Consider the following 23849-nt stretch of genomic DNA (forward strand, 5'->3'; position numbering starts at 1 on the left):
AACCTTTACCATTTAAAATACTCCTTTAGGAATATAGAAAGAGTTTACCTTCTTGTTTAAAAAAAAAAAATTAAGAAATCTGTCCTTTTTATAGCAAACCTTAATGTCTTATGCATCTGTTGCTGGTATTCATAGTGTGATTATGAGACCACTGTTGGCCTGTTGTGATTCCTTCCTTATATTACCGGCTGACAGAACTTTTATCTTAGATACTGTCACAAATGAAACATCAAAGATGTGCAGTGAAATAGGTGTATTCTCAATGGAGAAAAGTTAATATAACTATCTTATTTAGAACACACATAATTATTTTTTCCACTTTTACTTAGCCTAAAATCATAGTGTTTTTTTCTTTTAGTGCTTTTTTTATATTCATTAAAAAGTACAATTTTCTCTTGTAGAGGTTATTGCATTCTCACTTTTCAGACTGTAATTCTGGGGGCTTCTGATTATATAAAGAAGTTCTTTCAAATTTTTATTTTTATGGCTAGTTATTATAACCAGTCTCCACCAGTGAACAGATTCTTGCATTAACACAAAATTGACATTTCTCCACCAAGGGAAATTACTATTTTGAAACATGACAGAAATTAAGTTGCCCTTTTCACAAGCAAGATGGATTGTTGGGTGCATTCTCTGGAGTTCCTTGAAGCAGTGTCCTCCAGTGTGCACAGTGATCAGACAGCCTTTGAGCTTGTCCTGCTGGTCACTGCGCCCAAATCACAGCTTTTCTACACAGCATTTGTTCCACCAAATGCATCCTAACAGCTTTTCAATCTGTTATTAGCAAAGCAGCCAAAAATACTGCTAGAGCTTGTTTCATAAATTTGTCCTTAAAGACTAGAGCAGAAGTTATTATTTTAATTTGTAAGGCTGTATTTCAAATCTTCCCACCCCCCCACCTTCCCTTTCACTTAATATTTTGCAATTACTATGTTAATGTCAATGTTAACTAGATAATAGATTTGAAAACATGAAGGATAATCCAAAAACTTTAAAATTAATTAAAAGAACAATAGACAACCTCTGTCACTGATTTCACTACTGTCCACTAAATGTATCATTTTCTCTTTCTCTCTTCTCTTTCTCAGTTCTCCATCCTACTTGCTCCACTTTTTCCATCCTCTGTAACTCTATTTCTCATATATTTCTCCATACACCTTCATTTTTTAATTTATAATTCCCATTTTAATTAAATTCACTCACTTTGTTTTTATAAAAGCACATGCAACTGGAGCATTTTTAGGTGACAATATCACTAAGTGTGACTATTTAGTAAGCGTTTACTTAAATTCTCCAAATAGGAAGGTCTTTTATACCTAGAGAATATTTTCACTTCTTTAAGTTATTATTTGATAAAAAAATAATGTTTTAATGTAACTCTACAGGATTTTTGTAATGCTGGCACTTTAAAAATTATATTTACTTTGCTCTAGGAAGTTATTTAGAATTTTGTTACAATTAAAAGGAAACATTCAGCAAATATTTTGTTGTCTTAGTTTAGGCTCCTCAACACAATGTTTAAAAAAAAAAAAAGGTGATCATCTTACCATCTTCTGATAATATTCCACCTTCTGGTTTTTGAAAACTACAGTTAATATTGTCCTGTCATCTAAACATGGTGCTTCGTGTTTTGTTTGTTTGCTTTTCTCTTGGGTGGAGAATCCACATATCTAATAGTTCTTAGGAAGCTAGGCTTACTCATTAGCAGTGGTGAATCCTTTCCCACATGGTTGAGTTCAAATCAGATAAGTACTTTAGAAAATGTTAGCATTCTTTGACTGCTCATTTTATAGCAATAGCTAATTTTGACATAGTTGGATGAATAATTAAAAATACCCCCAAAAATCACACATCTAATCTAATAATAGACAAATATGCAAATTGACCGCACCTTCGCTACACATAAGCCACGCTCACCAGCCAAGCCACGCCCACCAGCCAATCAGGATGAGTATGCAAATTATCCCAACAAAGATGGCGGCTAATTTGCATATCAAGACAGCATCAAAAGAAGCCAAGAGCTGCAGAAGGGAGTAAAGCTTCGAAGAAGCAAGCAAGCCGCGAGGGGGGAGGGAGGAGAAGGGAGGAGAGAAGTCAGGGCCGGGGGCGAAGGGAAACGCAGGTGGGCTGGCCGAGAAGGCGGGGCGGGTGACAAGGGCGGAGCGGAGGCGGGGCCGGGGGCGAAGGGAAAAGCAGGCGGACTGGAGGAGAAGGTGGGGCAGGCGACAAGGGCGGGGCGGAGGCGGGGCCGAAGGGAAACGAAGGCAGACTGGAGGAGAAGGTGGGGCGGGTGACAAGGGCGGGGCAGAGGCGGGGCCTAAGGGAAACGCAGGCAGACTGGAGGAGAAGGTGGGGCGGGTGACAAGGGCAGGGCGGAGGCGGGGCGGGGGCGAAGGGAAAAGCAGGCAGACTGGAGGAGAAGGCGGGGCGGGGGACAAGGGTGGGGCGGAGGTGGGGTACAGTGCAGCAGGAAATCCTATTGCAGGTTTTTTCCTGCAACGGGAACGCTAGTTTTACATAATATGTTTAAACTTTGTTAGGACAGAGGTTTGTCTCATTCATAATCCAATCCCTCTACCATTTTAATCAGACTTTTCTTGTCATAGTTAGGTACTCAACTTTACTTCTTCAATTCAAGATCATGATTAAAGTTTCCTTATACTTACAGTATGACTTTTTAGCTAAAAGATTTAAGTTTTCAAGATAGAATGTTGTGAGGTTTGCTGGGCCTGTGTGGCTCAATGGTTGATCATGGACCTATGAACCATGAGGTCAAACTTGATTCCTAGTCAGCGCACATGCCCGGGTTATGGGTTCAATCCTCAGTAGGGGCTGTGAAGGAGGCAGCTGATCAATGATTCTCTCATCATTGATGTTTCTGTCTCTCTCCCCTCTCCCTTACTCTCTCAAATAACTAAAAATATATTTTTAAAAATTGTGAGATTTAAATCCAGTAATCATTGCTTTCCCTTAAGAAGAGAAGTCAGGCTCTAAATTCTTTGTATAATTGTATCTACTATTTGTTGATAAGGATATGGCTCAATTTCTTTCACTGAATATAGTTAAGAGTTTCCAACCAAAAAAACAGTTTGAAAAATATTAAAGATCATTGGATAACTTATCCTATTAAATTTTAATGATCTTATATTATCTATCTTATACAAAAAACGACCTTTGGGCATTTAAGAAAACATTTTATAAATGCAAAAGTCATATACAAGGGACTTAAAAAAACTTGCTACAATTTCTTTATGATTATGATTACTTAATGGTCTATATTATGAATAAATATTGAAACATTTGCTGTTTTCATATTATGTTATCTACAATAAAGTTACATTTCTGATTATGGCATCCTATCACTTTCAGGAGTCATCTTACCTTTAGAAGCATTAGTTCCTTGTGCTGCTTCAAACCTTAGTTCAGCCCTGCTGAACTAGTTGCAATTCTCCTAATATGCCATATATCATAGCACTGTCTGAGCCTGCAGTATTCATGCTGAAAATATCTACTGCTGTCTAATTGCAAAACTCCTACCTGTTTCTTAAGACTCAGCCAAATTGTCACCTACTATTTGAAATACTTCCTGAACTTCATAAATGGAACTGATTACTATCGCTTTTGTACACTCTACCATAAATCTCTCTATTCCTGTATTCAGTGCACTGTATTATTGCTTTATCTCTCTGTCTATTCTATGCTATAATCTCATAAAAAAAAGATACTGTGACATGTTTATCTTTGCTTTTCCCATGCTGAGCATAGTAGCTGACATGTAGTAGGTATTTAAAAAAAAATATATTGGCTGAATGAAGAATAAATCTTTTATTTATAATCTATTAACATTACAATGATGTATTTGTTGTATCTGAGATTAGCAATAGATGAAAAGTGAACTTCAATATAAAAACTAAAAGTATTGTCAAAAATTAATTTAGTACATGCCTATCGGTGTAGCCTCTGTCTTTCCCTATAGCAAGTTTCTTTTCTCTCAGAATTTCCAGTAGAGGTAATGATGTTACAGTGATGGATAAAGTGATGTTGAGAAAATAATAATCAGTACCTTCAGGAAGCAGAAGTTGACAGAATTATAAAATATATACGGACAGAGGTGCTAAATACCTTTATGAACACCATCAGTGTAGGCATACTGATGGCAATGATATATTCCAATATTATATATCTGTTATCTTATATTTCTAGATGTTGTATCATCACTCATTATTCAGTCAACAAATTTGCTTTGAATACTAATAAGATTCAGGGACTGGGCTCAGTGCAAGAGACAAAAGGATATCCTAAATGGACATGATCCTGTACTAATGGCAGAGGGGGACAGTAAGCTCAAAATTACCCCCAATAATCACCCAATTAAAACTTGTGATCATTTTATGGAGCAAACTACAAATTCATATATGTATTTAACTTAACTTGGATGCATAAGACTTTTTTTGTATCTAAAAGTTTAGTAGGAAGTTGAGAGATTAAATATATTTTTTCTATGCCAACAAGAAAAGCCACTACTCCCATTTCAGATTTAAATTTTCTACAGGATTCAGTTCCTTTTTCAGAATTTGAAAATATTATAGTAAAAGAGGAGACATTACAAATGTAATACTACAGAAATAAAAAGAATCACAAGAGACTACTATGAATAATTATACACTAGCAAAATGAATAGCCTAGAAAAAAGACAAATTCCTAAAAACACATAATTACAATAAATAAAAAACATACAAACCCAAAAGTCAAAGTAAAATTGCCTCTGTTGGCAGATAATATGATGTTATATACAAAAAATCATAACTACTCCACCTCCAAAAAATATCTGGCTAATAAACAAATTTAATAAAGTTGCAGGATATAAAATCAACATACATCAATTAGTTGCATTGATTGCTATACACTAAATACAAAACATATTTAAAAAAGAAAGAAAATTCCATTTACAATAACATAAAAACAATAAAATAACTGAACAAATTTAAGCATGAAGGTAAAAGATCTACACACTGAAAATAATAAAAGTCTAATAAAATAAATTATAGAAACACAAATAAATGAAAAGATATTTTGTATTCATGGATTAGGATGATTAATATTGTTAAAATGTTCATATTACCCAAAGCTACCCATTGATTCAATGCAAACCCTATCAAAATTCCAATGACATATTTCACATAAATACAAAAAAATCTTAAAATTCAATTAGAACCACAAAAGAACCCAAATACCCAAAGCAATACTGAATAACAAACAAATAAAAATTGGAAGTATCATTCTTTCTGATTTCAAACCAAACTAGAAAGGCTATAATAATCAATACAGTATGGTACCGGCATAAAAATGGACACTTAGACCAAAAGATAGTATCTTCAATAAATGGTGTGGGAGAAATTGGATAATCATTGCAGAAGAATAAAATTGGACCCCTATCTTATACCACTTTAAAAAATTAATTGGAAATGGATTAAAAACTTAAATATAAGACCTGATATATAAAAGTTCTAGAAGAAAACATAGGGAAAAAGCTCCTTGACATTGGTTTTGATTTTTTTAATATGACACCAAAAACACAAGCAACGAAAGCAAACTTAAGTAGAACTACATCAAAAACAATACAACAAAAAACTCCTGCACAGCACAAGTAATAACAAAATCAAAAGGCAACCTGTGTAACTGGCAAAGTTATCTGCAATGTATCTATCTGATAAGGAGTTAATATCCACTCTCTCCTCCCATAAGTGGACTGAGGTGACCTCTGAAAATGATTTGCTATTCACTTACCCAGAAAACCCTACAAAATAATACAAATCAAGAGTTTCAGATATTCTTGTGCACTTTAAGAATGCTTGTGACACTGTCTGGGCCATAATGGGTATGCATATCTGAAAAGCCACCCAGTATCCGAAGGATGTTACTATAGAAGCAGTGTGTTCCATTCCTTCATTACAATGGTGGAGTTGGTAGGTGTTCTCAGGCCAAACAATGAGGCTGGACAAAGGGTCAGTGGTGAATTTTTACGACACGTATTTAAAAATACAGATTAATGCTAAACTTAAGGGTTTAGATGTAGATTCTCTGAGCACATCCAGGTGAACAAAGCTCCCAAGATGTGGCGTAGAACTTATACAGCTCACGGGTGGATTAACCCATATGTGAGCTCTCCACAACACACTGAGATGATCATTACTAAAAAAGAGCAGACTGTTCCTAAACCAGAAGAGGGGGTTGCACAGAAAAATTAAAATCCCAGAAGAAACAAAACACACAAAAGTAGGACTTAATATCCAAAATGTATAAGGAACTCATACAACTCAAACCATGGACACAGACAATAGTGCGATGAAAGCCTGGGGGGACGGTTTGGGGTGAAGGGAAGTCAATGGGGGAAAAGGGGGGACATACATAGGTAGTATGTTCAACAATAAAGGTAAATTTAAAAAAAAAAGAAAAGGGCAGAATATCTACAAGACATTTTTCCAAAGAAAATACAAATGGCCAATAGGTACATGAAAAGATGCTCAACATCGCTAATCATCAAGCAAATGTAAATTGAAAGCAAGAGATGTCACCCCAAATCTGTTAGAATTACTATTATCAAAGCAAAAGAATTAACAAGTATTGATGAGAATGTAGCAAAAAGGAACCCTCAAGCTCTGCTGATGAGTATGTAAATTGTTATAGTCACCATAAAGGTCCCTCAAAAAATTAAAAATAGAAGTATCACATGATCCAGTAGTACTAGTTCTGGGTATAGATCCAAAGTGATTAAAATCAGGATCTCAAAGAGATATCAGTTCTATATTAATTGCAGCATTATTAATAGCCAAGGTATAGAAACAACTTAAGTGTCCACCTACAAGAAGAAATGAAGATGTGTTGTATACATATAATGGAATATTATTAAAACCATGGACAAGAAGGATATCCTGACATTTGCAACAACATGGATGGACCTTTAGAGTGTCATGCTAAGTGAAATAAACCAGACAGAGAAGACAAATATTGTATGATCTCATTTACATGTAGAATATCAAAAAGGAGAACTCTTAGGAACAATGAGTAGAATGTTGGTTCCAGGGGCTAAGGGGAGGGAGGAATGGAAAGTCACCATTCAACAAATTTAAGTTTAAGTTATGCAAGATGAGTAAATTCTAGAGATCTGATGTGTTGTGCCTATAGTTAATAATACATGATATTATACTTACCTGTGTATTCAAGGTGAAATCCAGCAGCAGAAACACTGATGTCTGATTGAAAATTTAGATATAAATTGTTAGATGTACTATTCAAAAGATGAGGTATTGTTGTTCCTGAAATTATAATTTAAAAAGCAGGTCATCAAACACATAATAAATACTATAATAAAATTAAGCAAGCTAATTACTTATCAGCTAATAGGTTATCACTAAACTAGTGGCCCAGTGCACAAATTTGTGCATATAGAAAGGAAATTAATTAGAAGAAATAATTTAATATCAGTATTTACCTTTTCTCTATTATAGAAGTGTCAACTAAATTCATGACCGACAATGACAGATTGAAACACATGGGTGCGACTGGTGCCAGCAAGAGCTTTATTTGTATTGTGCATGTGCAAGTCAACTTAGCCTTTTATAGATATAGAATAAACTTGCTTAATTAGACCTGCTTTCTTTTTGAGCTAAACTTTTTCCAGCCCAATGAAGCACTTCAACTTCTCTTTTAGGTAATTGTTAGCAATGCAGCAGTAAATATCAACATGAAGCAGATTATTATTGTAGACTAGAGGCCCAGTGCACAAAATTTGTGCACTGGTAGGGTCCCTAGCGCCTGGTAGTGGCTGGCCGGGTACTCCCTCCCTTCCCCCAGCCGCATGCCACCTGCCGCCAGCCACGGCCTCCCTCCCTTCCCCTGGCTGCCTGCTGCTGGCTAGGGCCTCCCTCCCTTCCCCTGGCTGCCTGCCGCCGGCCAGGGCCTCCCTCCTTTCCCCCGACTGCCTGCCGCTGCTGCTGGCCTGCCACCTCTGCTGGCCAGGGCCTCCCTCCCTTCCCCTGGCTGCCTGCTGCAGCCAGCCAGGGCCTCCCTCCCCTCCCCTGGCTGGCCCAGCCCCCTGGTCGAACTCCTGGAAGAACTCCTGGTTGAGGGGACAATTTGCATACCACATTTTTACTATATAGGATCACGCAGGGAGAACAAAGGATAAAATATTTAATTGAGGCAGTGACTATATTCTGCGCAGTAAGAAAACCTTAAGTCATTTTCAAGTTCCACCATTTCTTACTTCTTTTCAGTCGGGTCAAGTTTAGGAAGCTTTCTAAATCTCTATTTTCCAGCTAATGAAAAGAATATAGGATTCCACCAAATCTCCTATCTACCTACTCCAGGGCTTCTGTGAGGATCAAATGGGAAAATGCTTCACAGACATTTTGTTACAGTGTAAAGTGTTTCCACCTGGATATAAAGCAAGTCGTGTTCCTGGGCTGAAGAAACTGCAAGAAGGCTAGTTGCTAGGGAGAGGAAGCTGGGCGTTGCTATGTGATGTCATTACCCAGATGATTAGGCACTTAGCATATTATATATATATATATATATATAATGTATCCATCAAGTGTTTTTCAAGAATTTTTAATAAAAATGTATCTCCCATATTTCTCTTTAATTTTATTGTTCCTGACTATCTCCAAGGAAACAGACCTTTGAGATCATTTTACATTACTGCCTAAAAATAGATAGGAACAATGAGAGCTGGGAAAAGTCAGAGTAGTAAGTGTTATGGTCACCTAAAATAAATGTGTTTTTTTTTAAATATATTTTTATTTATTTCAGAGAGGAAGGAAGAGAGAGAGAGAGATAGAAACATCAATGATGAGAGGGAATCATCGGTCAGCTGCCTCCTGCACGCCCTGCACCAGGGACCGAGTTCACAACCCGGGCATGTGCCCATGACCAGAATCGAACTTGGGACCCTTCAGTCTGCAGGCCAACACTCCATCCACTGAGCCTAACCAGCCAGGGCTAAAATGGATGTTTTGAATTTCATGTGGACTTCAATATTCCATACACTTAATTTTAAAGTTTGCAGGTGATTTTTATGGTATATTAGCTTATGGGTTCAGAGGATATATTCATTTATTGTCCTTTATTATAATATATTTTATACCAGGTCAAGTACCTTATTATTTCTTTTTAAAAAATATTTATTATTGAAAGTATTACAGATGTCCCTTTTATCCCCCCACTGATTCCGCAACACTCCATGCCCACACCCTCAGGCCTTCATCACACTTGTCTGTGTCCATGGATTCTGTATATACTAGTATATGCACCTAAAATATTTGGTTAATCTCTTCTTGCCCCTCCCCCCTATGAAATACGTCAGTCTGTTGCATGTTTCAATATCTCTCAGTCTATTTTGTTCATCAGTTTATTTTGCTTATTAGATCCCACATATAAATGAGATCATGTGATACTTGTCTTTCTCTGACTGGCTTATTTCACTTAGCCTATTACTCTCCAGGTCCCTCCATGCTATCTCAAAGGGTAAGAGATCCTTCTTTTTTACAGCTGCATAGTATTCCATGGTATACCATAGCTTTTTTATCCACTCATCTACTGAAGGGCACTTGGGCTGTTTCCAGAATTTAGCTATTGTAAATTGTGCAGCTATGAATAGAGGTGTGCATACATTCTTTCGGACTGATGCTTTGGATTTCTTAGGCTATATTCCTAGAAGTGAGATCACTGAATCAAATGGCAGTTCCATTTTTTATTTTTTGAGGAAATTCCAGACTGTTTTCCGTAACAGTTGCACCAGTCTGCATTCCCACCAGGAATGTACTAGGGTTCCTTTTTCTCCACATCCTCACCAGCACTTGTCATTTGTTGATGTTAGCCATTCTGAAAGGTGTGAGGTGATACCTCATGGTCATTTTAATTTGCATCCCTCTGATGATTAGTGACTTTGAGCAGTTTTTTCATATGTCTCTTGGCCATCTGTTTGATGTTTCTTATACTCTGATAGCAAAGCTGATAGTTAGCACTCAAAACTCCCAAATACGAGCTAGTGTTAGTTTTATTTTTCAGTAAATGCATCATGATGATGTTCTTCTAAACTTCTAAAGGAAATAAACTAGTTTATTCAATTATTGAGTAAAAATATAAAATACCTGCTTAATATTTCTTGACTACTTACCATTGAGAAATAGTTAAAAATCCTCAAGATTATAACTCAAGCAGTTTCAAATGGCAGCATAAATATAAGTGTCAATTGTATGTTTTAAGGTAAAGTTCAAAAAACATATCAGTTGATAGTGTTACAAGTATTTTCTTTGGTAAGTAACTAGTTATTGTACATTTACTTTGCGCAACTCTGTGGACCTTTATCACTGATCCTATATAATAAAAGCATAATATGCTAAGTGTCTGGTCGTCCAGTCAGCCGTTCAACCAATCAAAGTGTAATATGCTAATGATATGCTAAGGCCACTCAACCACTCGCTATGATGTGCACTGACCACCAGGGGGCAGACACTCCAACTGGTAGGTTAGCTTGCTGCTGGGGTTCTGGCTGATCAGGACTGAGCGAGATAGGTCGGACATGCCCTGGAGCCCTCTTGTGGTCCCTCCCCGGCTGGCCAACCCCCTGTGTCCCTCCCTGGTCCCAATTGTGCACCAGTGGGGTCCCTTGGCCTAGCCTGCATCCTCTTGCAATCTGGGACTCCTCGGGGGATGTCGGACAGCCAGTTTCGGCCTGAAGGTGGAACGACCGGTCGCTATGATGCACACTGACCACCAGGGGGAAGATGTTCAATGCAGGAGCTGCCCCCTGGTGGTCAGTGTGTTCCCACAGGAGGAGCACCGCTCAGCCAGAAGCCAGGCTCACGGCTGGCGAGTGCAGCAGCAGTGGCAGGAGCCTCTCCCGCCTCTGTGGTAGTGCTAAGGATGTCCGACTGCCGGCTTAGGCCAGCACCTCCTGGGGGGAACGGGCCTAAGCCGTCAGTCAGACATCCACTGAGGGCTACAAGATTGCAAGAGGGTGCAGGCCACACTAAGGGAAACCCGAGTGCATGAATTTTGTGCACCAGGCCTCTAATCCTATCTAATAAAAGAATAATATGCAAATTAACCATCACTCCAACACACAAGATGGCTGCCCCCATGTGGTCAAAGATGGCTTCCCCCATGTGGACACAAGATGGCCAGCAGGGGAGGGCAGTTGGGAGGGACCAGACTTGCAAGGGAGGGCAGTTGGGGTGATCAAGCCTGCAGGGGAGGCCAGTTAGGGGTGACCAGGCCAGCAGAGAGAAGGCCACCTGCAGGCCACCTTCGGCAGTTAGGGGTGACCAGGCCAGCAGAGAGAAGTTGGGGGCAACCAGGCCTGCAGGAAAGGGCAGTTGGGAGGGACCCAGGCCTGCAGGGGAGCAGTTGGGGGGGGACCAGGCCTGCAGGGGAGGGCAGTTAGGGGTGATCAGGCCTGCAGGGGCAGGGCAGTTAGGGGTGACCAGGCCTGCAGGGGAGGGCAGTTAGGGGCAATCAGGCTGGAAGGGGAGCATTAGGCATCAATCAGGCTGGCAGGGGAGTGACTAGGGGGTGATCAGGCTAGCAGGCAGAAGCGGTTAGGGGCAATCAGGAAGGCAGGCAGGCGAGCAGTTGGGAGCCAGCAGTTCCAAATTGTGAGAGGGTGCAGGCTGGGCTGAGGGACATACTCCCCGTGCACGAATTTCGTGCACCGGGCCTCTAGTTCTTCTATAAAAGAAATCACGGCAAATTCATTACAGAACATATAAGTGCTTTTGATCTCAGCCCATCGTGTCCTAATTGAATCACTGAAGACAGAGATTAACAAAAACTCAAAGGTCCCTTGACCTGCCTTTCAACCTTTGAGGATCTAAGTTTCATTCTCCGGCTCTGAAGTCACACCAGCCGGATTCCAGTCTGATTTGAACATTGTCTGGACAACTTGGGCAACTTGATCTCTCTAAGCTCCAGTCACCTAAGAGGACTGCTAGAAAGACCAAATGAGGAAAGTGAGACAAACCTCACACAGAGCTAACATGCAGTCGTCACGAGCATGTTGCTGACCACTTTTTATCATCTTCATCTGTGTGTTCATTCTTAAGAATGTATTACACCTAGTCTATTATAAACAAATGTATACTCAAATTTTACAAAAATTTTTTTCAGAAAAGATTCCTGTCTAAATATCTAAAATGTATTTTATGGCTAAATCAAATCACTCCTATTCTAGATAGTTCTTCTTTACTTTCCTCAATGGTGATGCTAAAAAACTGGTTACAATACTCCATTTGAAAATCTATTAAATCCCTGGCCTGTGTGGCTCAGTTGGTTGGGCATCCTTTGGTTGCTGGTTTAATTCCTGGTCAGGGCACATGCCTGGGTTTTGGGCTCAGTCTCAGGTAGGAGGCAGCCAATTGATGTTTTGCTCTTACATTGATGTTTCTTTCTCTCCTTTCTTCTCATCTAAAGACCAATAAAAAAATATATATATGTGTATTTATAAATATAATATATATATAAAATATATATATATATATAAACTTGAAGCATTCAAACTTATTTCAGTATATCTGAAATGTATAAGTTAATAGATTATGTTTCTATTTCTAGTATAATCTACATATATAAAAGGCTAATATGCTAAGTGTCCCTCCCTCCATCCGTCCGACCAGTCGCTATGACGCGCAATATCCACCAAGGGGGCAGATGCTCAATGCAGGAGCTGCCGAGCTGCAGTGACTTGGCAGTGGTGGTTCGGGTGACGCACCCCTGAAACCAGAGAGGAGGGAGCCCGATTCCTCTTGGGGCCACACGATTCCACCTTCGGCCATGGGTTATGTTGTTGCTGGGGCACTGTCGGTCCTGAATCTGGTTTACTGCACACTTGTGTTTGCGTTCCACACCCTGTAAGACAGCAACTTTGCAGAGTGCCCTCTCGCACTTCAAGACCCCTTGGGGGATGTCAGATATCCGGTTTTGGCCCGATCCCCACAGGCCAAGCCAAGGGACCCCACCTGCTGGAGGGACCCTAGTTACTCCACAGACGCCTTCCAAGCCACTGCACCACCCCAGGTGCAACCTGCCGGAGAGGGACCATGGGAGGTTGGCTCCAGGGCATGTCCGGCCCATCTTGTCCAGTCCCGCCCTGCCAGCCACCTTCTAATTAATTTCCTTTCAATGTGCATGAATTCATGCGCTGGGCCGCTAGTTAAAGTATAATTAAAGTTAATGTAAAATATATAGTTTCAATTAAAATAAAATTTCGTTTCACCTCTTATATGCTAAAAAAAAAAAGCTGTTAGATATTGCATAATTTTTTAAAAAATCTTAGTAAGTTTTAAAACCTTCTAGTCAGTACATATGTATACATTAATTTTATATAATCTCATTCATTTAAGAGAAATAATTATATATTCTCTTTATTGCCACTCAATAGTACATTGTAGCTTTGACCATGTTGTTACACAGTCTCTATAATTATTTTAATGGCTGCAAAACGCTCTACTATGTGCATATACCATAATTACCAGGAAATATCTAATGTTTAATTATTATTGCTCTTTTTTTTTTTAAGGGTAAGGGGCACAGCCCACATAAGATTGCTGAAGCACAACTGAAAATATTACCTTTAACATAAAAGCATACTTACACCGTTATAATAAAAATATAGTAAGGTTTTAAACAGCCATTTCTATTTCATTACCTGTAATGCTTCTAGAGCGTCTAACTTTGTGATTTAGTTCATTGCATATAGTTTATAAAAAGCAAATTAAAACCACCAAGTCAGGGTTGTAGGAAACACTTTTTTAAAAGAGAGAGACTGTAAAATTACTAAGTGTAACTGTACTTTGCTTACGCTCAGCTCCCTTATTTACCTGAATAACTTCCGAGTCTTGGAGCATTGTTGTCTGCCCCATCATAAAAGTCCAGAGAGTCCCAGTTATGTTCTGTAGCAAAGCTGACGACTTGTACCTGTGAAACAGTAATTACTGTTAAGATCACATATTTCTAACAAAATAGCTCAAAGCCTGGATCACATCACTTTGGCCTTTCATACAAGAAATCGAACAGAACTGAACTTCACCATTACGGCACTGGCCCGCACGAGCTTTCTGTCATAAGAAAGGCCTAAGGGGGATCCAGCAGTGTTCACTATGGATAGGACACTGAGTTTTGTCACCACCTCAGCGCACTCGCTTTATTAAAAGCTTTGCGGTCATCTGATGTCTCAGAGCTAGGATCCCAATGCGTGTTCCAAATGACTGGCTAACTTCTATGCTTTGGAGTATAGATTCTTGCCACTGATTGAATTTTCCCATTTTCTTCAGCTATGAGGCAACAACCAGACTTGTTGGCCACAAGTCTGTAGGACCTTATAATAAAACCTGTCCTCGAATTATCCTGGATACTTATATTTCCCTTTATTTGCATAACTTTTGTTCAATTTCCTGCCATTTTTTATTTTTAAAAAAATTCCCTATCAAATTATTTTATTAGGTTAATTAAACAGCTTAATGATGATTCATTTTGTTCGGTACCCTTCTAGAAAATACTTCAAGTTTTAAAGGAACTTTCAATACATCAAACAAAATTAACCATACACAAAAGTCTTAACATTATTATCCCTGATGCACATAATTAATAGGTCTCAATATACACGACCAAAATGATACTTTGTGATTGATTTATCTACATCTTTTATTTTATGAATGGAAGGGTAATAACTAAATCACTGTGAAAGTCCGTAAGTTTGAGAAGGGAAACGCTGGAGTGTAATTCTCTCGGTGCCTTACATTTTATTTAAAGAAAGAGCATGTGTTACTTTGTTGCACTTCAGCTGGCACAGCTTGAGCCTCGCAAGAACCCACAGGACCCTCACAACTGTGGATCTTATCTACCTTTCTCTTTGTTTATCACAGATTTTGTAGTTTTGGAGCAGGGAAAGGAATAGCCATGAAAATACATTTATTTTATTTAGCTAAAATATGTATAAATGTGAGCACGACACATTCACTAAATAGTTAGAACAATCACATTCATTAAAAATGTCTAATCCACAAAATAGTCCCTCACCATTCTTCCACTCAAGTGAATGCCAGTGTCTCCTTTCCAGGGGTGAGTGCCACCTGGCAACACATGCCCTGCCTGAGTGACAGGCAGTATGCCCACTGGCAACGTTCCAGGACAGGAAGAAGACCAGAATTAAAGCCGTAGGATTGTAACAGAATGACCACCTCCTCAATCTATGATCAGGTCTATCTGAGTTTTCCTTCCCTTCAATTCAGGAAAAGCAAAGATCACATTCAGCTTTAAAAGGATTCCTGCAGGAACTGACATTTAAGGTAAGCTAAATGTACTGTGAGATTTTCCTCCAAAAAAAAAAAAAATTATTCAGTTAGTAAAAATGTAGAGAAGTCAAGCCCTGAGGTGGATTTAGTGAACCATTAATAATCCAATTTAGCCACGGTAGAGGGAATTTACATAAAAGGAAATATGCATGCAAAGTTTGGAAAAATAGAGAAAAGTTAGAGCAGAGCTTAGTGAATTAACAAAGGTGACTTTAGAGTTAGAATGCCTGCATTTGCAACTTCATGCTCCCTCTTACTCTGGAGCTTTTGCAAGAATCTCTAGGGTTTTATTGACGTGTCACCCTAGAAGAGTAGTGACGCACTATGCCTTAGATTACTTACATAAATCATTGTAATCAAGGTACTTGATTCATAACTTTGTTGTAAAAATCAAATTACTGTTAGCTTAGGATAGTGCTCAGTTTATATTCACCAAAATAATTATGCAACTGAGGAGTGTATTCCACCGAAGGTTTTAGAAGGGAGTCGAGGGAGCATAACCAAGATTGTGCTTTGGAGCATCGCACCGGGTGAAGGAAATAAAGGTGAAAAGACAATTTTCATATCTATTGCGGTAGCCTGTGTGAGAAGCAATGAAAGACTAAAAAAGTAAGCTGGAGGCAGGAATAGTAGAAAGAGTCACCCAGTTGTCACATGTGTTGAGATAGGGAAAGTTACTAGATTCTGTATGATTTGAACAGGGGAAGGAAGTGAAAAAAACACCATTTAAGAGTAATTTATCTTTTTCTTCCTTACTCATTGAGATCAGATTGGTGGTAAGAACAAAAATGTAGACATCTCCAGAAAAACCTATTACCTCGGTGAGAGGAAGAAAATACATTTAATTCTGGTTCTAGATACATGTGCACAGCAGACTAAATAATGCTCCCAAAGATATCAAGTCCACATCCCCAGAGCTTGTGAATATTGCTTTATACGGAAAAATGTTCTTTCACATTTGATTAAACTAAGGATCCTGAGAGAGGGAGATTGTCCTGGATGACTCAGGTGAGCCCTGAATGTGATCTAACTGACTGTTCTAATAAGAAGTATGCCAACGGAGATTAGACCCAGACAGAAGAGGAGGAGGCAATGTGACCGCTGAGGCAGAACTTGGAGGGATGTAACCAGACACCAAGGAATGCAGGCAGCCACGGGAAGTTGGAAAAGGCCGGGGGAAGGATTCCCCCCCGTAGCAGCCTGGGTAAGGGGAGAGTGGAGGCTTTCCACGCTCAGCATCATGGTTTCAGTACATTTAAATTGACTTGGGGCTTTTGGCCTCCAGCACTGTGAGAGAATAAATTTACATCATTTTAAGCTACCAAATTCATGGTAATTTGTTGCAGCAGCCACAGAAGATTAATACAATTTGCTACTACGATTCTGGGCATATCATAAATGTCGGTTGGCATAATAAAGGGTGTACAAGACACAAGTAAAATGAATGAGGACAAACTATGACAAAAAACAAGGAAGAGTCAAGTAAAAGATATAAAAAGAAGGAGCAACTGATTCAGTGTTTGGAAGTACTTTGCATTAGGAGTCATCCATCATGGACAATTTTTTAAGGTAATGAATTAGCAATTATTAAAGCCAGATATCCCTCATATAGATATTCAAATCCCATTTGGCTTTGTGTGAAATATTATGTTAATGGTTATCATTTTATAAATTGAGGCAATTAATATTTTTTTCTGTGGCTCATTACGTAAAGATTGCTCTTTGCTTCGTAACTCTGTTGAATGTAGTCCTTTTGGAATTCTCCCTTCCATATACTTTGCTAAAATGAACAGGCAAACAAATGAATGAATATCCTTCTCCCCCCCAAACTTCACACACAATATTAATAGAAAAATTTGATCTATTTGTTGAGGTTATTTCCAAAGGATGCTCAGCATTTCAAATGTTTCTTCTCTTCTTTCCACAAGTGGTTATCCCATTTCATCTCATTTAGGATTTACTGGAAATTCATAAAATTCCTTATTAATACATATATTCATTCCAACAGAGTAAAATAAAAGCAGCATTATTTTATACCTGGTGTACTAGCCAGGTGGCTTTAAGGTGAAGTTAGTGAAATGTTCAAATATGTTATGTATTACATATGTATGTGTGTATGCAACTGTTACAGAATTTCCTATGATTTAGTGATATATCTAAAATTAGCATACTTACAAGAGGTTAATTAGAAAAAAGTGCTTGGTAGTCCTTTAGAGAATTTAAAATTATAAGTTCAATATGCTTCACACTCTGTAAGTTTGATAAATGCTCTACTAAATTTGAAACTGTTTTCCAAAGTGCAATCATTAAACAAAATGCTTTCTCAGTAATTTTATAGTGTCATTTATGTGTGTCCAATTTTGAATAGTGTTTGACTAGAACAAGTGATATATAACATACTTTTCTGCAGATTCTTTTTTTTTCTTCTTTTAATCCTCACCAGAGGATATTTTCCCATTGATTTTTAGAGAGAATGGGAGAAGGAAAGACAGAAATATTGATGTGAGAGACACATCGATTGGTTGCTTCCTGCACATGCCCTGACAAGGGCCTGGGCCAGCGGGGAGCCTGCAACAGAGATATGTGCCCTTGATTGGAATCAAACCCGGGACCCTTTAGTCTGCAGGCTGATGCTCTATCCACTGAGCCAAAGCAGCTAGGGCTGCAGATTTCTTATTAGTTCATCATATAGTGTTAATTCCTTAAAATAATCCCAAACTTCACTGATTGGATAGGTATTCACTGGTTCATTTTCAAAATAGCACTGTGCTATCTGCTATAACAGACCTGATTACTAACCTCCTGAGCTTACAAATAAGTAATAGCAGTAAAACAGGATAGGTGTTTTGACAATGAAAATACAGGAATCTATGAGAACGTATGGCATGGGGACTTAATCTTGCCTTAAGACCTTCATGGCAGGTCTTCCACAGAAACTGTTTCTTAGTTGAGACACACAAATAATGATTAAGAGTAGCCAAGTAAAAGGAGATTGGAGAGTGTGTTGCAGGTAGAGGGAGCAACACGCACAAAGGCCCAGAGGCAAGAGAGAGCTAGGTTTTTATAAAGAACTAAAATTGTGTCAGTGGAATAGGCAAGGAATGGACACAAAGCACAAAGGAGTAATCAACGGTGTCAAGGAGTTAAGGACATAAGAGACAGGCAATCCAGGTATTGTAAGCAGGAAGCGATAGTATTAGATTTATAGTTTTAGAAGGTTACTCTATTTGTCCTATGGGGAATAGACTGACAGAGAATAAGAACCTGGGACAGGGATGATGGCTACCAAATCTTAAGGGGTAGAAGTCTAGATGGAAAGAAATATACACCCTAATTTGTAGAAGACAGGCTGACAGTATACTTTGAAGAGTAGAGGACAGAGAAAACTCATCAAGATTTCTGGCTTGTGCAACTGAATAGATTTAGAACGCATTCTGAGACAAAGCACACTGGAAAAAAATCCCCAATTTTGAGAAAAAAATAATGAAGTCAATTTTGAACAGAATGAATTTGAGATGCCAGCAAGAAATCTAGCAGAAAATTTCCAATTGGACAGTTGCTTGGGCTTGGGGCGAAAGTAGGTTTACAGTTGTGAGTACACAAGAGTTTATTTTTGTATTATTATTTATTAACTAGAGGCCTGGTGCATGGATTCGTGCACCGGTGGTGTCCCTCGGCCTGGCCTGTGGAGATCTGGCTGAAACTCGCTCTCCGACATCCTCGAGGGGTCCCGGATTGCGAGAGGGCAGTTATCAGGTGACGCACCCTGGAATCTGGCTCCCTCCTCTCTGGTTCCGGGTGTGTCACCCGAGAACTGTGGCTACTAAATCACCGCAGCTCAGCAGCTCCTGCGTTGAGCATCTGTCCCCTGGTGGTCATTGTGTGTCATAGCTACTGTCAGCCGTTCGAACAGTCAGACGGTCACTTAGGCTTTTATTTATACAGATTACCATATTATTTTCCATATGAACAACTGTAAACCTACTTTTGCCACACTTTGTATAGCATACAGCTTAGGTAAAAGGTTTAGGTTAGATATTTAAGTTTTTAAATCATCATTTATTCAGTCCTTTATTTAAAAAAAAATGTTTTGGGGGCACATGGTGCAATATACAGATCTTGTAACACAGAAACCCACACCTGAAACCTATATGACCATGTTGACCAATGTCACCCCCATACATTTAATTTAAAAAATGTTTTCTGATTGGCTATTGTGATTCAGGTCCCAGGCATCAGCATGTAAGGGCAGCAGGGGACAGAGTCGTAGACAAGGTGGCAGAGAGAGTGGTGTGAGGTGAGATGAACCAAGGCCATGGAAACTCACACACATTGGAGGAGTTGAAGAGGAAGAGGGGTTCCTGTCCCTAGATGTCCAAGCAGGAGCTACAGCTATAGGAAACAAAACAAAGTCCAGTAGAGCACTGGTGCCATGGAAACTAAGAAAAGGGTTTTAAGAGTGAGGGGGAAATCCCAGGACAGAATGTTACCCACAGAATAAACAGGAGGAGCCACACAATGGATTCAATGAGATAGTTAGTCCTCGGTGATCACTGTGCAAGTGGCTCAGTTAGAGCAGTGGGTGCTGAAGCCACATTGCAGGGACTAGAAGGAAAAGGCCAGTGTGCTCATTATTTTAGGATGAGATAGAAATGGACAAGATGATGTTAATATAGAAGATGCTTTAGATTAATCTTCAGAGTTAGATGATGTAGTAAATGTTTTATGAAGATTCTCAACGTATTGTCTCATTTCAGATTCCCTGTTCCAAAATTATTTTTTTCTAAAATCCACGTTAATTTTACTGCTAATAAGATAGGATTGATTGGTTATCTCCCATTTTATAAATTGGCCACAGAATGCAATCGGAATGTAAGGTTAGATCTACAACCTTTTGATTTTTAATACCCTTAAAAAGACTGAACATATGCATTTTATGTTTTCTCATTGGTTTTCTGACCTATGTTACTCCTGACACCTATCAAGTAATTTTTTGAATTTTCTGAAATATTATAAAGGTAAATCCAAAAATAGTAAATCTTTTGCTATTGCTCAGTGCATGGCTCAGAAATGGATATGGTTGCAATTTTGATCAATAGTATAGGGGAGAAAGCCTGCTGGCAGGTTTCTTGAAAAGTTATCTTAACTGTAAAGGCACAGAAGACAGAGACATCAGACTTTGGGCATCGGGCATTGCTATGCGTAGAGCTGTTCCAGCCATCTCAAGGCCATGGGATAGGAAGCTCAGGAATTAAGCCAACATGCTAAGGATGGCAGAGCAGAGAGATGGAGAACACCTGGGTCAAGAATGACACAACTGAACCTTGAAAATAAGAAACTCTTGAATCACCTTACCCCAAGATTACATACTCCGTGCAGCAATACATTTTTCTTATTGTTTTTGCCATTTTGCATTGTCTTTCTGTTACTTGTAGGTGAAAAAAAATTAATAATAAGTACCTTTCTAATAAATTCAACCATGTCAGTCAAAAGGCTATACCTTTAGCAATAATGTATATCGTATCATCTCTGAAAAGATTAATTCCAAATACACAATGAAAAGAAGAAATTTTTAAATATCCTTACTTGGATGCCAGCTCCCTCTGGCACTGTGATCTTCCATACACAATTCAGATTGTTGTCATAAGGCTCGGGGTACCCAGGAGACAAAATTGTCCCTTTGCGCTTAGTTAAAATTCCTCCACAAGGCACTAAGAAGTAAAGCAGTCCAAGTGAGGAAGTTAATGCTGATGCAGAAGACTGAAAGAAGACTAAAGGTCAGAGCTAATATCTTGGACAGATGCTAGACTTTCCAGTACAACCAAATCATGCTGTTTTTAAAAATTCTTAAGAACAATAAACAATAAATCTTTCTATATCACAAACACTTTTAGAATTAATAGGACACATTAATGGATAACCTTATAATTCCACATCTAAAATCATATAATTAACTCAATAATAAGCATGCCATTTATAGTACATTAATAAAAAGTATGGTACATTGACATACTAAAGTCTTTTATTCATATTAAAAGACTTACATATCTAGATACAAATTTTTGAAGAATTATTTTATATTTGTTACCTTTCCCTTTATGCTTCCTATGAGGAGTAATAGCATCCTTTGAGGAGTGATGATGATAAGGATTATGTTACTGTCATAACATTTACAAAGAGCTTACTATTTGCCAGGCACTCTTATAAGCACTTTATATATTTTAACTCATTAAAACCTCCCAACAATCCAATGAGATCTGAGTACATATACTCCCCATTTTACAGCTGAGGACTCAGAGTCATGAAGAGATTAAATAAGGTGTCCAACACCACACAGTTAACAAGAAGAAGCTGGGATTTGAATCCTGGTAGTTTGACTCCAAATCCCATGTTCTTCGGTGAAAGGAAGATACTCGGTATGGCAGTGCCAGTCTGGTTGTTGCCAGAACAACCATTATATAAAAGAAGAAGTATTTGGACATGCTCTAAAGTTAAAAAAAAAGTTTCTATCAAAGGTATTAATTTTAAAGCAAAATTTTCATACAACTAGTAGTATCAGCTTGTTTCGGAGCATGTCCTAATTTACAATTTTAAGTACAGTGTGATGTTGGGAATGTTCCTTAAACTCTCTGAAACTCAGATTCCTTGTCTGTGAAATGGACAAGGTAGTATAATTGTTTCCAAAAGGCTTTTGTGAAAATATAGCATGATAGTTTACATAAATAAGCTAGTATATTACTTAGAAGACAGAAAGAAGTCAATAAATCATATTTCCTTTTGCAACTATTATTATTTTTTAATGTTTTTATTGATTTTGAGAGAGAAAGAGAGATTGATGGAGAGAGAGAGATAGAGAGAGAGAGAAAGAGAGAGAGAGATCAATTGGTTGTCTCCTACATGCCCCCTACCTGGGATCAAGTCCACAACCCGGCATGTGCCCTGACTGGGAATCCAATCGGTGACCTTTTGATGCATGGGACAACTCTAAACCAACTGAGCAGAGTCCAACTATTATTATTTTAAGTACCAATGACACTGTTATCCTAGGGCATTTGTCCTAGTGTGGCTCTAATGGTGAGATATCAAAATATATCTTTTGTGATATTTTTTACAAAGTTAATAGTACAGTACAGTGCCACTTCCAAAGTCAAATGCAAAAACCTAGGGTAATTACTCAAAAGAGTACTGGCAAATGTTTTTTAATAGTGTTGGTGTTGATTTTAAATGAGATAATGCTTAATAGTGTGCTTCATACAAATGTTAATAAATGCTATTATTATATTTTACAACTTTTTCATGGATGGGTGGATGGATGAATCAATGAATCAATGAATCAATGAATGAGGGTTCAGATCCTGTATATATTTCTTCATCTATTCCTTTCACACTATAAGCAAAGATGATATAGATAGGTGTTGTCATGGAGCCAATGCAAATAAAGTAGTTCTTTCAGAGTCTCTAAAGAACTTTGAAAAAAACAATCCCAGATAAGGGTAATGGAATAAGCAGCTGATTAAAGACTCTGTGCCTAAGGCTAGTAAGTGGCAGGTTCAGGGACTTTTCAAAAGAGACCTCCCACTACAAATACTTATGCCTAAGGCCATATATTGCAGGAGCTATTAGTGGCTGCAGGGGTTATTTGAATCACAGAGGCTCAGAGAACTTGAGGTTTTATGAGACAAGGTCAAATTTGGAAGATGAAAACTCAGTCCTCAACATAGTTTTCAATTTTAAATTTGTTCCAAGTCAAATGTTCTTATCAAAATATTACTGTGCTGTATTGTAATTAACCTGAGAATGGCTTGATATAACAGATTTGTATAAGATTATTAAATTTTATTTACATACTACTATTTAAATGTGTGTATCACCTAACCTAGTACCTGACCACTTTAACTGTAAGCACAGCTTGCATAACATGCCTAATGGGGCTGCTTTCCAGTCAACAATTTAATTCCAGTATGTCAGTTTAAGCCATATTATGGAACAGTTTATTGTGTCTTACTATGGCAGAAAAAAAAAGAAGTGTTGATAGCAGTAATATGAACTGTGAAACTGAAACAATACAATTGAGATGGAAATCATTAAAAATATACAAAACTCTTTTCATTTCAATTGAATACTCATTTGGCTTAAGCTGTTAACTGGAGCATTCATTGAACAGTAAAGGCTGAGAAAATACAATAATTATGCATAAAATCCTGACAATAAATTGTCAAATATTATATCTAAACTATGAAGTATAGAGAATTTTTTTCTCTCTCAGAATAAAATTACACATACAATGTATAAATCTATTGTTTGTGTTTTATCTGTGTACTAGAGTACATTAATTCATGCATGGATGGGGTCCAGCCGGCCCACCCCAATCTGGGCAGATTGGGCCAGGCTGGCCAGGGGGAGGGGTTGCTGGCAGTTGGGGGGGCCTCCTGGGGGGAGGGGCTGAGGGTGGTTGGCTGGCTGCCCCCACCCCCTGGTCGAACTCTTGGTGGAGGG

The 23849-nt window shown here is 38.4% G+C and overlaps 1 protein-coding gene across 3 annotated transcripts in view; it reads right to left on the reverse strand.

Moving 5' to 3' along the window:
- CSMD3 (CUB and Sushi multiple domains 3) overlaps positions 1–23849 on the reverse strand; it is a 923077-nt gene that overhangs the window by 126480 nt on the left and 772748 nt on the right. For all 3 annotated transcript variants that reach the window (XM_054708474.1, XM_054708473.1, XM_008143384.3), the window contains 3 exons: positions 20940–21064; positions 13881–13977; positions 7215–7319 (listed from right to left, as the gene is read on the reverse strand). In XM_054708474.1, coding sequence (XP_054564449.1) covers positions 7215–7319; positions 13881–13977; positions 20940–21064 — 327 coding nt within the window. The remainder of the gene's footprint in view (positions 1–7214; positions 7320–13880; positions 13978–20939; positions 21065–23849) is intronic.

The sequence above is a fragment of the Eptesicus fuscus genome, chromosome 19 (assembly GCF_027574615.1).
Source record: "Eptesicus fuscus isolate TK198812 chromosome 19, DD_ASM_mEF_20220401, whole genome shotgun sequence".
Lineage (NCBI taxonomy): Eukaryota > Metazoa > Chordata > Mammalia > Chiroptera > Vespertilionidae > Eptesicus > Eptesicus fuscus.